The following is a 14,722-nucleotide window of genomic DNA, read 5'->3' on the forward strand; positions in this document are numbered from 1 at the left end:
ATGTACTAAGAACTGCCTTTTTTAAGTGGTTGTGGCAGATGTCAGTCCTATGCCAAGGTTGGAGCAAAAGGCTGCCTTGGGTCCTCAGGAGTCACAGAATTTTAGATTTGACCTCTTTTTTTTTTCTTCTTTTTTTTCTTTTTTTTTTTCAAAAAAATAAATAAATTAGAGAAAGCACTTAGTGTCCTTTCTAGATCATTATTTGACAATATTTTAGATAATCAGCAAAATACAGATGGACCCAAACAGTGGAACAACTAATGGCTACTTCATAATTTACCCTAGCCTTGTTGTCAGGATTTGTTTACCAGAAACATTCACAATGTACAGTTCAGAACTACAGTATATGCAAACCTGAGAGCACTGTGATGAATCCCCCAGGTTTGACTAATGCATCCAGTACATAAAAGCCACTGAAAATCACAAGTAGGGACAATAAGCTGTGGTTAATTAAACTAGCCACCTGGTCATGTTGTATCTGTTCCTTATTGTAGTCGAAACTTGGTTCCCTGTACAACTTTTACCCTCTAAATTTCCCTCTATTGCAACCATACTCCCACCTGTCAGTACTTGCTTTCTTTGTTATTGAGATTAGTATATTCTTCGTGAAGACTAAGGATGTTCTCCATGTCCCATATGTCACACATATGAGGCAGAATGATTTTGTCGTGGTTGGTTGTCCTAAGGATCTTTATAATGATGAGGGAATGTCAACTACCCCATGTGCCTTATATTTTGACTTATGTATATCAGTGGTCTGTCACAATGACCCATAGTATTACTTTCCTTATCTCGTCTCCATCCACTTCCTACTCCCTTTCCATAATACAGCCATCAAACTTAATCATTTATACAGCCCGTCTGTGTATTTATTCCACCTTTCAGCCTTCTACTTTTTTGCTTCGTGCTGGCTTGCTATTTGAACTCTTCATTTTCTTACAGGCTGCATATCATTTCTCCAAAAATTTGTTAAATTTACCCATAGGGGGCATTTCTCTTTTCCACAGCCATGCATGGTTCTATTGCTGTATGCTGCATCATGCTACTAGTGCATGTGAGTGTGAATGCACCAAGTGTGGTGTTGCCACATGTGCTTGTTTCAGTTGGCCAGCTGCTGGAGGCCACCTGTGGGAGGCGTACACACAGCGCTGTCCCCGCAATGCCATCTGCTGGTGACTCGCACATATATATGTATGGAGCAGCACTGACTGACTCTCTCTCTCTCTCTCTCTCTCTCTCTCTCTCTCTCTCTCTCTGCATCACGCACACCAGTGTTCTGTGTCTTGGGGAGTCCAGAGAGGGTTATTGTTCAGAGGTTATCATTAAAGTCATATTTGTGTGACTTGGATCGTTTCTGTGTATTAATTGGTTACTACACAGTTGGCAACGAATTTGGAATGGTTTCGTGTGTGCAATCTTTCAATGTGGTTTCATCAGGCTTATTCATTATGGATGCTGTGCTGCTGGCCCAGACTGAACAGCTTACTTCGGCTGTAATCACTTTGTCAGCTTCCATTAACAGATAGGGTGCCATTCCACTGGTTATTCCACCCATTTTTCCTCCATATGATGAGTCAATCAAGGATTGGGAAGCTTATAAAAAATAAAAGACTCAGATAGTATTTTTTTGCTTTTGGTGTGACAGACTCAAATTTGTGCAAAGCCTTTGTCCTCTCGTGAGTTCCACCTAAAATTTATCAGTTGCTGTGTCAGCTTGACCCTTTACAAGAACTGGTTGCTCTTACTTTTGATAAAATGTGGGGTTTGTTGTCCATCTACCATCGCAAATAAATGCATATCATAGCGGTGTGACTTGAATTCTTCTAGTGCCACAAGAAACAAAACTAGTCATACAGGGCCTGGGCGGCAGATTTAGCCATAAGTGTCAGTTCGCTACTGATGCCCATAATAATTCTTATGCAGACTCTAATGTCTGAAAAGCAATCGTCTATCTGCCTCCAGACAAGGAACTGCGCCAGAAGGCTTTACTCTGTGAAAAAAAAAACCTTTGGCAGAAGCTTTCCAAATAGCACCGTCTTTTGAAGTTTCTCAGGCAGCAGTGATCATATTGAAGCATGGGGTGATGTGGCAGTAGTGTCAGAAGATGTGCCCACTAGCGCAACAGGTAGCTTGCACAAGGAAGCAGCAGTGATGGTGGTAAACAAGTGAGCCAATGCCAAGCTGGCCAAAGCCAGACCAAGGAGCCGCAACTACCACTACACCAATGTCAGCATTCTCCGTTTTCATCTTGTCCTTTCTGTTTTGTCCAGCATGAACATTTGGCATGCCCTAAGCACTGGGTTACTTGTAATGCTTGCCGGAAGAAAAGCTACATCACCTCTGTGTTTTTTTTTCTCCTTAGGTTGATCAGGATGTGGATGTGGACATAAACTGTTTGACTCTGATGCTTGTGACTTCTCCCAAGTTGTTTATCAACTTAAGTGCTTTTTGTGAAGTTATTGGGCTAAAGATTGACATAGGCGCTGCATTGACATTACTGAATTCTCAAACCTGGACAATTTACATCATCTGCTTCTTACAAGTCAATGGTCTGTTCCATTACATTTTTGGTGGTTGCTGATCCCGGCGTTGACAACTTGTTCGGAAAGGATGCATTTCAGGCCTTTGGATTTTCTGTCACCAATGCAGCTCACCTTGTGTCCGATTAGGTAGCATGTTACCAATTGGAAACACTGTGCGAGGAGTTTTTGGACTTGTTTTCGGAAGGTATAGGGTGTGTTACAAATTACAGAAGTCGCCCAGAAAGGTCAAGTGGAAGCGGAATTGTACAGACTTTAATCTCTAGGGTGGTGCAACCTGTTATGGCTAGGGAATGGTCATCTCCGCTGGTTGTAGTTCGGAAACTTTCGGGGAAACTTTGCATCTGTGGTGACTTCAGTACTACTGTTACCAGGCAGTCGATCGTAGATTCATAACCTGTCCCATGCCAGGGGGAACTGTCGGAGAAAATATCGAGTGCCCAGTACTTTTTAAAAATCGATTTGTCTGAAGCATATCTGTGGGTTTCTGCAGACTTACTCTCACCGAGTTCTGCTTTTGAATACTTCTTTTGGTTTTCATCAGTATTTGTGCCTTCCTTTTGGTGTGGCTAGTGCTCCCGCTACTTTCCAACGATTTTTAGAGCAATTGTTATGCCTTTTCCCAGTTGCATTAATTATCTGGATGATATTGTCACAGGCCCTTCCACAGCCTGTCAATAGAAAAATTTGCACACTTTATTTTATGTCTTACAGTCTGCAGACTCATAGTGTAACTCGCAAAATCTCTGTTTTTCAACCTTCTGTTGTTTATCTGGGGTTTGAGATCTCACAGGATGGCGTTTGTTCTTTGCCAGACCACATCTCCACTGTTACGTCTATGCCTCGCCCCTTGTCCATGAAGGAGCTTCAAGCCTTTCTAGGGCAGATAGCCTACTAACATAAATTCCTGCTGGGGCAGCCAAATTGACCCATCTTGTGCATGTCTTGTTACGCAAGAAAGTACTCTTTTGCTGGAGCCCGGATTGCGAACATGCATTTTAAATGTTGAAATCCAGCTGCTTCACGCCGAGATTGCCGGAGCCGGAGTGATGGTTTGGTCACCGGTCCAAGTAGATAACAACCACTGTTGCCCACCATCAGGAACCCTGTCTTTGTAACGTCTGTATGGCTGACGGGCTGGTAACATTTATACCACTCATAATCATCTGTCTCACTCATAACAGATTCACCAATAGCCACAGTCAAATTTTAGAATGTGATGCCGCACTTTATTCTGTTTTTCAAGCAAAATTTAGTGCATATTCTTTGATCCATCTTTTTTTGAAAGTAAAAATGCATCGAGTACTTAAAAATATGTATGACCTTTTTGACTGTCAACGATAAACTAAATATTCAGCTGAAGATGCAAACATACTTCAGGAACACGTGTACCAACAGCACAATAATTTTTTTTGACTAAGTGTGTGAAGACTGCAAAATTAAAAAATTCCCGTTACTTTTTCGTCACACCTCATATGTCGTGAAATCATTGCAACAGCATCGTGTTGCTGAAATACCTGTTCTTGAACAGGGTGCAGTTTTGTAAACCAGTCAGTTTTATTTGCATTTCCAAAGCTCCTGTATATTGATGCAACTGAAAATGCAGTCAAATGAAACAACAAGTTTACTATTGCCAGTCACTGTTTAAATACATCCACAATGTGTTTTGAAGGTTTAAACCTCCGTCATCAGATGGATTTACGTAAGTTAGTATGACGAGTGCGTGTTGTGTTACGATTTTGGGGTAGCTTTTGGCACTGTCTCTAATGGCCACTGGCTCCTTTCTCTGTCGTAATACATCACATGTAAACTGTCATATAATCTAAACAAAGATGAGATACCATATTCATTTAGGGAATACAATGTTTACATGCGAAGTGTTACAACAAAGAAAGGAGCCTTTGACCACAGGAGACAGTGTCACAAGCTACCTCAGAATCATAATACAACACACACACGTCATATTAACACATGTAAATCCACTTGATGATGGATGTTTCAAATGCATTGTGGATATGAATAAACACTGACTGGTGAAAGTAAACTGGTTGTTTAATTCAGTATCGATAACAGTCACGGTAAAGCCTAACCTAAAATGTTCACATTTAAAATGAAAATGGGGTGCTAAATAATTCCAGTTAATTTCCTATGCTACTTATGATCCGGAGCTTTTCTCAAAACTGTGGTGAAGTTGCACATGTTTTGCTCCGAAACCATGAAAAGTGTTTCTGGGGCCAAGTGTAGCAATGAAAGGCATTTGAAAAAGTTTGGTGTTCTATACAAAACTGACTTTTGAACTGATGGAGTTTGTCAATGAACACATTAATTTTATCACACGCATAAATAATCAGTAGATACTTCTCTTGAGATTTTGTATTATTAATGTAAATAACATGCTATATTGGTGAGGGATGCTTTGTGTATGTAATAGGAAAAGACACAGATGAAGTGCAATTTGGTTGCCTGCTGAATAGTCTATACTACGGTGTTGGAACAGCCTGTGCTACAGGGTTTGGGGACATTTTAAGTTGACTGTATTCTGATCCACTGATGAACAATATGCTAGCTGCAAAAGGCTGAAAGTACAAAATATAATATAGAGGACAGATAATGTCATGAACATAAACAAAACCAAAAAAGAAACAATGAATTGATAAAAAAAATCTAGTCACCAAGGCGTGGCAGGTGAACACACATATAAAAGCTATTACAGTATGCTAGCTTTTGGAGCCAGTGGCTCCTTTTTCTGGCGGTAGGGTTGAAGGGAAAGGAAGAGAGGCGAAGGAAAAGGACTGATGAGTCAGGAAAAGGAGTAGAGTTTGGAAAAGTCACCCAGAACCCTGGGTCAGGGGAGATTTACTGGATGGGATGAGAAGGCAAGACTGACTGTTGGGGGGGGGGGGGGGGGTCACCAGAAAAGATTTGAGAACCCGAGAGCTTAAAGGTGACATTAGCCTACCTTCCACCTTCAATCTATCAGGTGTTCAAATCTCATCCAGTGCAGTCCCCAACAGTCAGTCTTTTCTTCTAATCCCATCTGGTAAGTCTCCCCTGACCCAGGGTTCTGGCTGACTTTTCAAAACTGTACCCCTTTTCCTAGGTCTCACCAGTCCTTTTCCTTCACCTCTCTTACTTCCCCTTCAACCCTTCCGTCAGAAGAAGGATCCACTGGCTCCAAAAGCTATCGTACCATAATACCTTCTCACTATATAGTGGAAATGGTGAGTCACAATAGGCACAACAAAAAGACTCACACAATTAAAGCTTTTGCCCATTAAGACCTTTGCCAACAATAGTCACACATACAGGTGCGTGAGTGCGATGCACACACACACACACACACACACACACACACACACACACACACACACAACTACAGTCTCGGGCAACCGAAAACACACTGCGAGCAGCAGCACCAGTGCATGATGGGAGTGGTGACTGGGTGGGGGTAAGGAGGAGGCTGAGATGGGGAGGGGAAGGGATAGTATGGCGAGGGTGGCAGACAGTGAAGTGCTGCAGGTTAGACAGAGGGCAGGGGAGGGGAGGGCGAAGTAATGGAAAAGGAGGGAAATAAAAAGACAGGGTGTGGTGGTGAAATGACGACTGTGTAGTTCTGGAATGGGAACAGGGAAGAGGCTGGATGGGTGAGGACAGTGACTAACAAAGGTTGCGGCCAGGAGGGTTACAGGAACATAGGATGTATTGAAGGGAAAGTTCCCACCTGCACGATTTAGAAAAGCTGGTGTTGGTGGGAAGAATCCATATGGCGCAGGCTGTAAAGCAGTTGTAGAAATGAAGGATATTGTGTTTGGCAGCTTGTTCAGCAACAAGGTGGTCCACTTGTTTCTTGGCCACAGTTTGTCGGTGGCCATTCATACGGACAGACTGCTTGTTGGTTGTCATGCCTACATAGAAAGCAGCACAGTGGTTGCAGCTTAGCTTGTAGACCACATGGTTGGCTTCACAGGTAGCCCTGCCTTTGATTGGATAGGTGATGTTAATGACTGGACTGGAGGAGTTGGTGGTGAGAGGATGTATGGGACAAGTCTTGCATTTAGGCCTATTACATAGGTATGAGCCACGAGGTTAGGGATTGGGAGCAGGGGTATATTGTGTAGGTTTGGTGGACGGCGGAATACCACTGTGAGAGGTGTAGGAAGGATAGTGGGCAGGACATTTCTCAATTCAGGGCACGATGAGCGGTAATCGAAACCCTGGTGGAGAATGTAATTCAGTTGCTCCAGTCCTGGGTGGTACTGAATTATGAGGGGAATGCTCCTCTGTGGCTGGACAGTGGGACTTTGAGAGGTGGTGGGAGACTGGAAAGATAAGGCACGCAGATTTATTTTTGTACAAGGTTGGAAGGATAATTACGGTCAGTGAAGGCTTTAGTGAGACCCTTGGTATGTTTTGAGATGGACTGCTTGTCACTGCAGATGCGATGACCACGGGTCGCCAGGCTGCGCAGAAGGGAGTTCTTGGTATGGAACGGGTGGTAGGTGTCAAATTGAAGGTATTGCTGGTGGTTAGTAGGTTTGATATGGATGGAGGTACTGATGTAGCCATCTTTGAGGTGGTCACCAGCATCTAGGAAGACGGCTTGTTGGGTTGAGTAGGATCAAGTGAAGCAAATGGGGGAGAAGTTGTTAAGGTTCTGGAGGAATGTGGGTAGGGTGTCCTCACCTTCGATTCAGATAGCAAAGATGGCATCAGTGAACCTGAACCAGGTGAGGGGTTTAGGATTTTGGGTTTATAGGAAGTATTCCCCTAGATGGCACATTAATAGGTTGGCTTAGGATGGTGCCATGTGGGTGCCCATAGCCGTAACCTGGATTTGTTTGTAGATAATGCGTGACGGCTTTTCTCCGATTCTAACCCAGTGCTGTTTTCCTTTGTTACCATTTTCTTTTACATCACTGTCCTTCTTTCTCTACTTTCCTGTGTTTCTCTTGTTGCCTTACAAACTGCACTGTACCTACTAACAAATCTGGGGTACGGCTAGGGGCACCTGCATGGCACCATCCAATGCCAACCTACTCATGGGCCATCTAGAGGAATCCTTCCTAAAAACCCAGAATCCTAAACTCCTCACCTGGTTCAGGTTCATTGATGACATTTTTGCTATCTGGATCGAAGCTGAGTACATCTTAGCCACATTCCTCCAGAACCTCAGCAACTTCTCCCCCATCTGCTTCACCTGCTTCTGCTCAACCCAACAAGCCACCTTCCTAGACATGACCTCCACCTCAAAGATGGCTACATCAATACTTCCATCCATATCAAACTTACTAACCACCAGCCGTACTTCCACTTTGACACCCGCCACCCGTTCAATACTAAGAAGTCCCTTTCATACAGCCTAGCCACTCGTGGTTTTCGCATTTGCAGTGACGAGCAGTCCCTCTCGAAATATACCAAGGGTCTCAGTGGAGCCTTCACAGTTCGTAATTATCCTCCCAACCTTGTACAAAAACATATCTCCCATGCCTTATCTTTCCAGTCTTCCGCCACCCCTCAAAGTCCCACTGTCTGGCCACATAGGAGCATTCCCCTCATAACTCAGTACCATCCAGGACTGGAGCAACTGAATTACATTCTCCACCAGGGTTTCGATTACCTCTCATCATGCCCTGATATGAAAAATGTACTGCCCACTATCCTTCCCATCCGTCCCACAGTAGTATTCTGCCATCCACCAAACCTACACAATATACTTGCCCATCCTTACACAACCCCTGCTCCCAATCCCTTACCTCATGGCTCATACCCCTGCAATAGACGTAGATGCAAGACCTGTCCCATACATCCTCCCAACACCACCTACTCCAATCCAGTCACTTACATCATCTATTCCACCAAAGGCAGGGCTACCTGTGAAGCCAATCATGTGGTCCACAAGCTAAGCTGCAATCACTGTGCTGCATTCTATGTAGGCATGAAAGCCAACAAGCTGTCTGTCCACATGAATGGCCACCAACTAACTGTGGCCAAAAAAACAAGTTGACCATCCTCTTGCTGAACGTGCTGCCAGACATGATATCCTTCATTTTTACGACTGCTTCACAGACTGTGCCATATGGCTCCTTCCCACCAACACCAGCTTTTCTAAATTGTGCAGATGGGAACTTTCACTGCAATACATCCTATGTTCCCGTAACCCTCCTGGCCTCAACCTTCGTTACTCACTGCCCTCACCCATCCAGACCCTTCCCTGTTCGTATTCCAGAGGTACACAGCTACCACCACACCCAGTCTTTTAATTTCTCTCCTTTTCCACTACTTCCTCCCCCATCCCCACCTCTCCGCTGCCCTCCCTCTAACCTGCAGCACTTCACTGTCCGCTATCCCCCACCATAATATCCCTCCCCGTCCCAGCCTCTTCCTTACCCCCCCCCCCTCTCCTCCAGTTGCCACTCCCATCATGTAGTGGTGCTGCTGCTCGCAGTGTGCTTTCAGTTGCCTGAGACTGCGTGTGTGTGTGTGTGTGTGTGTGTGTGTGTGTGTGTGTGCGCGCGAAGGCCTTAATGGCCGAAAGCTTTAATTGTGATAGTCGTTTTGTTGTGCCTATCTGCGACTCAGCATCTCTGCTAACATGGCGAGTAACAACTTCCCTTCTCATAATATTGTTACATCCCATCCTGGATTTTCCGTTGTTTGATTGTACTGTAATACCTTTTATGTGTGCATTCTCCTACCACCACTTGGTTAAGTAGATCTTTTATATGCCTAACTACATTGTATTTCAAAAATTGATTATTTCTGAGAAAAAAAATAAATAGCTGTATTTATTACATACCTGTATGCGGACTTAGGAGAGCTGTGTGTTTTTGGTACCCATTGTAAATAGTTGACAAACAAGGATGAAGGTCCTTGCAGCAGGTGATATCAGTATAAGTATGAGACAGCTATTGTAGGTCCTCCTCCACTTTTGTTGTTCAAGAACTATGGTAGTAGATTTACTTGTCTATATGAGAATAATAATGGCATTGTCAACTTTGATGAGACATTGTGGGAGACAGATGTCATCCAGTTGAGAGTAGTTTATACATATCCAGAATGTAGGGTCTAGAGAGACCTCATTTTAAGGACCTGTTGCCCCATTATTTTTATTTTGACCTGAGCCCATGAGCGATTCTTCCTGTTGAATAACTGTTTTCACAATTTTCTTCAGCCTTTTCCCTATCTTTCCTCATAAAGGATCCTCTACTAATAGAAGGTGACATTTTTTGTAACACCGTAAGTGTATTTCTGCTGTTGCTGCTTAATAAATACTTGTAATATAATTGGGTGGATAAATAATGTACTCACAAAGCAGCGGCAGAACACGTATGTAAAAGAAGTCAGACCTGTGGTTCTGGGTGATGTTTCCAAAATCTACCCCTTTTCCTAGACATGTCCAGTCCTTTTCCTTCACCACTCTTCCTTTCTCTTCAACCGTTCTGCTGGAAGAAGGAGCCTCTGCCTCTGAAAGCCTAAATGATTATAATATTCTTTTATGTGTGTGCTCTGCCACTGGTTGGTGAGTAGATTTTTTTATCCATACAATTACATTATATTGTCAGAAATTGGTCATTTTCTTAGTAAATACTTCATACTTGAAAAGAGTATTGTGGCACAAAATGCCAAATCTTCTACCATCCAAATTTCTTGTGAGTCAGGAGCATTTACTTCATCAACAAAGGATAATTGATTTCACCGATATGTTAATTAATGAAAGTGTATTGCGTGAATGACTGCAGTAAATATTTGTTTCAGTACTCTTGGTCTGACTGCTCATTTCCTTGTCCAAGGAGGAATACAGATAGAATATTGGAATTCATGTCAAGTGATGACTACCACTAGTTGATACAGTCTCCAGGCAGAACATGATCTCAGTTGCTGAGAAACTAGTGCTGCAGCAACACAAAGTGTTTCATGTTTTTCAGTTCTCCAACACAGACTCTGTATTTACAGTATGGGTGGAGTTTCAAAAATTATTATTCCTTTTTTTACAAAACACAGTATACTCTGAACAGCCACAGCTGTGGAAATATCTGAGGATGCAGCTATAAGTTATGAAACTGGTTGCTTCAGTAAAGGATGATTAAACAGCTATTGCAGTTCTTCATTTATCAAGATGGACTCCTGTTTTAAAATATTCACTGATCTTCTATTAACAGTGGCCATTAATAATTGGCATAAGTAGTTTCTAGATAGTTTCTAGAAGCAGATGCTTTAATCCACGGGAAAGTTCATTGTTACCTCAAATTTCAGATCAGCCACAAATAATGTACCCATTGGTGAATGAATGGAAAAAAATTCTGTTACTAAGAAATATGTAGTTAGTAAGACTGCGTCATGAATCCATTCCAGTTATTTCCATTATTCTGGAAATTATATATGTATATTATTTTTGCTAATAATTTACGTATGATCAATCATTTTTCTTTATAGTGCCAAGGAAGTTTAGGGTTGACTGAGGATTCCTTTATGGAATGGCTGCTATGTGAGCCACAGATACTCATGTGGCATTCTGTGTTATATCGTATGCAATCAGCTGAATTAGGTGAGCTTAACATTTTATTTACATTTCCACTTAATTTCAGTTTAACTTGTGACAAATGTTCACTGCAACAAATACTCTACTTACAAGTAAAGATGTGTCATCTAATAATTGTCTTTTGCTGATGGTATTAGAAACTAGTACACTGCCTCAATCGTCATGGTGACCGTGTTGGGAAACAGGCTATAGATGTATTTCTCTGCTGTAATTGAACTCTTGTTGTTTGTATTCATAAATATTTTGCCAAACAAGTGTATATTGAAAGTGTTCGAACAATAGCAGTTGTTAGAGATAAATCAGGGTTAGGTCAGCCAGAAGCAGATGCAACCAAAGAGAACTGAGTGTAGTTCTCACTAGTACAGTTGTCATAGAACTTATTGGTGCTCTCTTTGAATATATACAACACATTGGTTTAAGGAGCAGTATTGTTATTGCTTCATTTGTTTCTGAACTATCCTGCATGAGTTTTCTGCTATTTTCTGAAGTTACACAGGCAAGACTGAAAGATTATCCTGTATCTGTAGTATATTTTTTTCATATATCATATTAAAATGATAAAGGCATATGTGTGCATAATAAATGTTGTGTCTTCTGATCACTTAAATATTTTGACTGGTGTAGCACATGAGAAAGGGAGGGATACATTTTTTTGTTAAATTTTATTTTCATCGATGGGAAAATAAACAAGAACAGATGAAGCAGAAATGTTTTGTACTGAGCCGCGCGGGATTAGCCGAGCCGTCTAGGGCGCTGCAGCCATGGACTGTGCGGCTGGCCCCGGCGGAGGTTCGAGTCCTCCCTCGGGCATGGGTGTGTGTGTTTGTCCTTAGGATAATTTAGGTTAAGTAATGTGTAAGCTTAGGGACTGATGACCTTAGCAGTTAAGTCCCATAAGATTTCACACACATTTGAACATTTTTTTGTTCTGTACTGAAAAATATACATGTCTATCCATAATGTATATACACACACACACACACACCATATGATGAGCAGAAGTAAAAAAGCAGCTGGACGAAAACATGCTTATCTTTTTGTTGATTAGTGCTGAAGACTCAGTAGTTATTAATTCCTATTGTCCAATGTTTGAATTTGACTTATTATTTTAATTGTGTTACTATCTTCACACATACCTTTCCTTTTTCCCCAGTTTGCCATTACGTCCGTTGTGATGTCTGCAAAGTCTATCCAATAACTGGACTTCGATACACCTGCTTGCATTGTTTCAGCTACAATCAATGTCAAGCGTGTTTTTTTACAGGGAAAGTTAGTAAGAATCATAAGCTGAAACACCCAATACAGGAATACTGCTGTCAGGTAAGATACAGTGGTCCAAGCAAGGGAACAATTTAGTCCCCCCCAAGAAAATTGTTCAGATTGTCACCAAATTAACATGTTTATTCTGCAGGAAACTTCCTGCCTTATTGTTGTTGCAGTTATTGGTTTTAAATTGATCTCAATGAATCTGTTGTGTCTTTGTTGTAGAAATTATGTAGAGTCCATTACTTGTATGCCAGAGGCATTTTGAACAGTTATTATCACTGATGGGAGGATTTGTAATTTTTCCCCCCTATTAGATAACTCCAAAAGAGGCAGCTACTGCCTTTCTAAAAATGCTGAGAAACCGGATTCACAAGGGTTCATCAAAATATTTAACTAATGAGTCTTCTGAATCTGTTAGCTCAGACATGCAGGCTAGGTAAGTATGCAGCGGCCATTAATGATATAATCCACAAAGTTCATAATTTTAAGATCACAGATTATTATATTAGTGTCATATTTCCAGTAGTGATTTGAAGAATGGTACAATAACAAGATTCCATCACAGCTATTCTAGAGCTGGAAATTCAGTCTATGTCCTTGATGACATTAATTTGTCTAGACAGACATTCAGTAGCTCAAGATTTATGCAGCAACTGCATCCCCAAAAGGAGCTACAGAATATTATACAGAATCTTGAAGAGCAAGAAAGGTTTGTCAATTCAACTTATAGATGTGTAATGATATGGAATCATAATTCTCGTGATATTTGAGTAATCTAAATAAATGACACCATTCTTTTTTGCAGGAAAATGGAGAGAGAGAAGGAGAAAAAAATATACAACCAAAAGGAATTCACAACATGTCTACAAGAGCATCAAATGTGGCTTAATTCGCAGATATACAGGCTCAAAATTCTAATGGTTTGTTAATTAAAATTAATCTACAGAGGACGATACTACATATTTTAAATCTTCACAATATAAATGCCTTATGATTATTGTAAACATGAAACATTAATTTAAAAATAGCCATTTGCTTCATATTGAGCAGAAATTAACATATAGTGCATATAAAACTGTTGAATAAATATAAAATCATTAATTACAAATACTCAGTATCTCTTTCACTGTAGTTGGGACAGAAAGGATATTATTATTATTATTATTATTATTATTATTTTAACCATATAGTGGATATGTTGAGTCACAGAGAGGCACAACAAAAAGACTACTAAACATGCAAGCTTATGTCTAGAAGGCCTTCTTCTAAAACAGACAACATTCATACTCACATCCATGTAAAAGCAGCTCACACACATATGACCACTGCTCTGGCCACCAGGGCCAGACTGCAAGCAACTGCACGTAATGGGAGAATCAATCTGGATGGTGGGGGCAGCTGGGGTGGAAGAGGGAGGGAGAGCTGTGTATGGGTTGGGGAAAGTAAAATGCTGTTTGTGAGAGTGGCAGGGATGAATTGGAGAGTGAGTAGGGCAGCAAGATGCAGTCAGGAGATTGGACAGTAGGGGCAGGGGTGTGGGGAGGGGCGGTGGGGGTGGAAAAGGATGGTAGTAGTTGGAGTGACGAATGACAGCTAGCTCTAAATGTGGAAAAAATATAAGCTGATGCTGATGAGTAAGAAGAACAAACCTGTAATATTTGGCTACATTATTGCTAGTGTCCTGATTGACACAGTCACATTGTTTAAATATCTGTGTGTAATGTTGCAGAGCGATAAGAAATGGAATGTGCGTGTGAGAACTGTAGTAGGGAAGGCGAATGGTCAACTTCTTTTTATCAGGAGAATTTTAGGAAAGAGTAGTCCACTTGTAAAGGAGACCGCATATAGTGCACTAGTGTGACCTATTCTTGAGTGCTGCTCAAGTGTTTGATACCCCTGCCAAATCAGATTGAAGCAGTTCAGAGGTGGTCTGCTAGATTTGTACCAGTAGATTCGAACAGCACTTAAGTGTTATGGAGGTGCTTCAGGAGCTCAAATGGGACCCGCTGGAGGGAAGACGACATTATTTTCGAAAAACACTATTGAGAAAATATAGAGAACTAACAGTTGAAGCTGACTGCCAAATGATTCTACTGCCATCAACATACAGTGCGTGTAAGGACTGTGAAGACAAGATATGAGAAATTGGAACTCGTATGGAGGTGCATAGACAGTTGTTTATCCCTTCTTCTGTTTGGGAGTGGGACAGGAAAGGAAATGACTAGTAGTGATAGAGGGTACCCTCTGACATGCACCATACAGTGTCTTATGGAGTATCTATGTAGATGTAGATGAAGTAAAAAGACCGTGGATGTGCTTGTGGAATAGAAGGCTGTGGAGTGGAACAGGGAATGGGATAGGTGGGTGGAGGACAGTG

General features: G+C 41.6%; 1 protein-coding gene across 3 annotated transcripts in view; it reads left to right on the top strand.

The window, feature by feature from the left end:
• Positions 1-14,722, top strand: part of LOC126483905 (dystrophin-related protein 2-like) — a 106,979-nt gene that overhangs the window by 30,382 nt on the left and 61,875 nt on the right. For 2 of the 3 annotated variants that reach the window (XM_050107174.1, XM_050107175.1), the window contains exons 5-9: positions 10,974-11,085; positions 12,233-12,399; positions 12,660-12,781; positions 12,869-13,054; positions 13,151-13,265. In XM_050107174.1, the coding sequence (XP_049963131.1) occupies positions 10,974-11,085; positions 12,233-12,399; positions 12,660-12,781; positions 12,869-13,054; positions 13,151-13,265 (702 nt within the window). The remainder of the gene's footprint in view (positions 1-10,973; positions 11,086-12,232; positions 12,400-12,659; positions 12,782-12,868; positions 13,055-13,150; positions 13,266-14,722) is intronic. The other variant, XM_050107176.1, reaches the window with a different exon arrangement.

Source organism: Schistocerca serialis, chromosome 6 (genome assembly GCF_023864345.2).
Source record: "Schistocerca serialis cubense isolate TAMUIC-IGC-003099 chromosome 6, iqSchSeri2.2, whole genome shotgun sequence".
In the NCBI taxonomy this organism is placed as follows: domain Eukaryota; kingdom Metazoa; phylum Arthropoda; class Insecta; order Orthoptera; family Acrididae; genus Schistocerca; species Schistocerca serialis.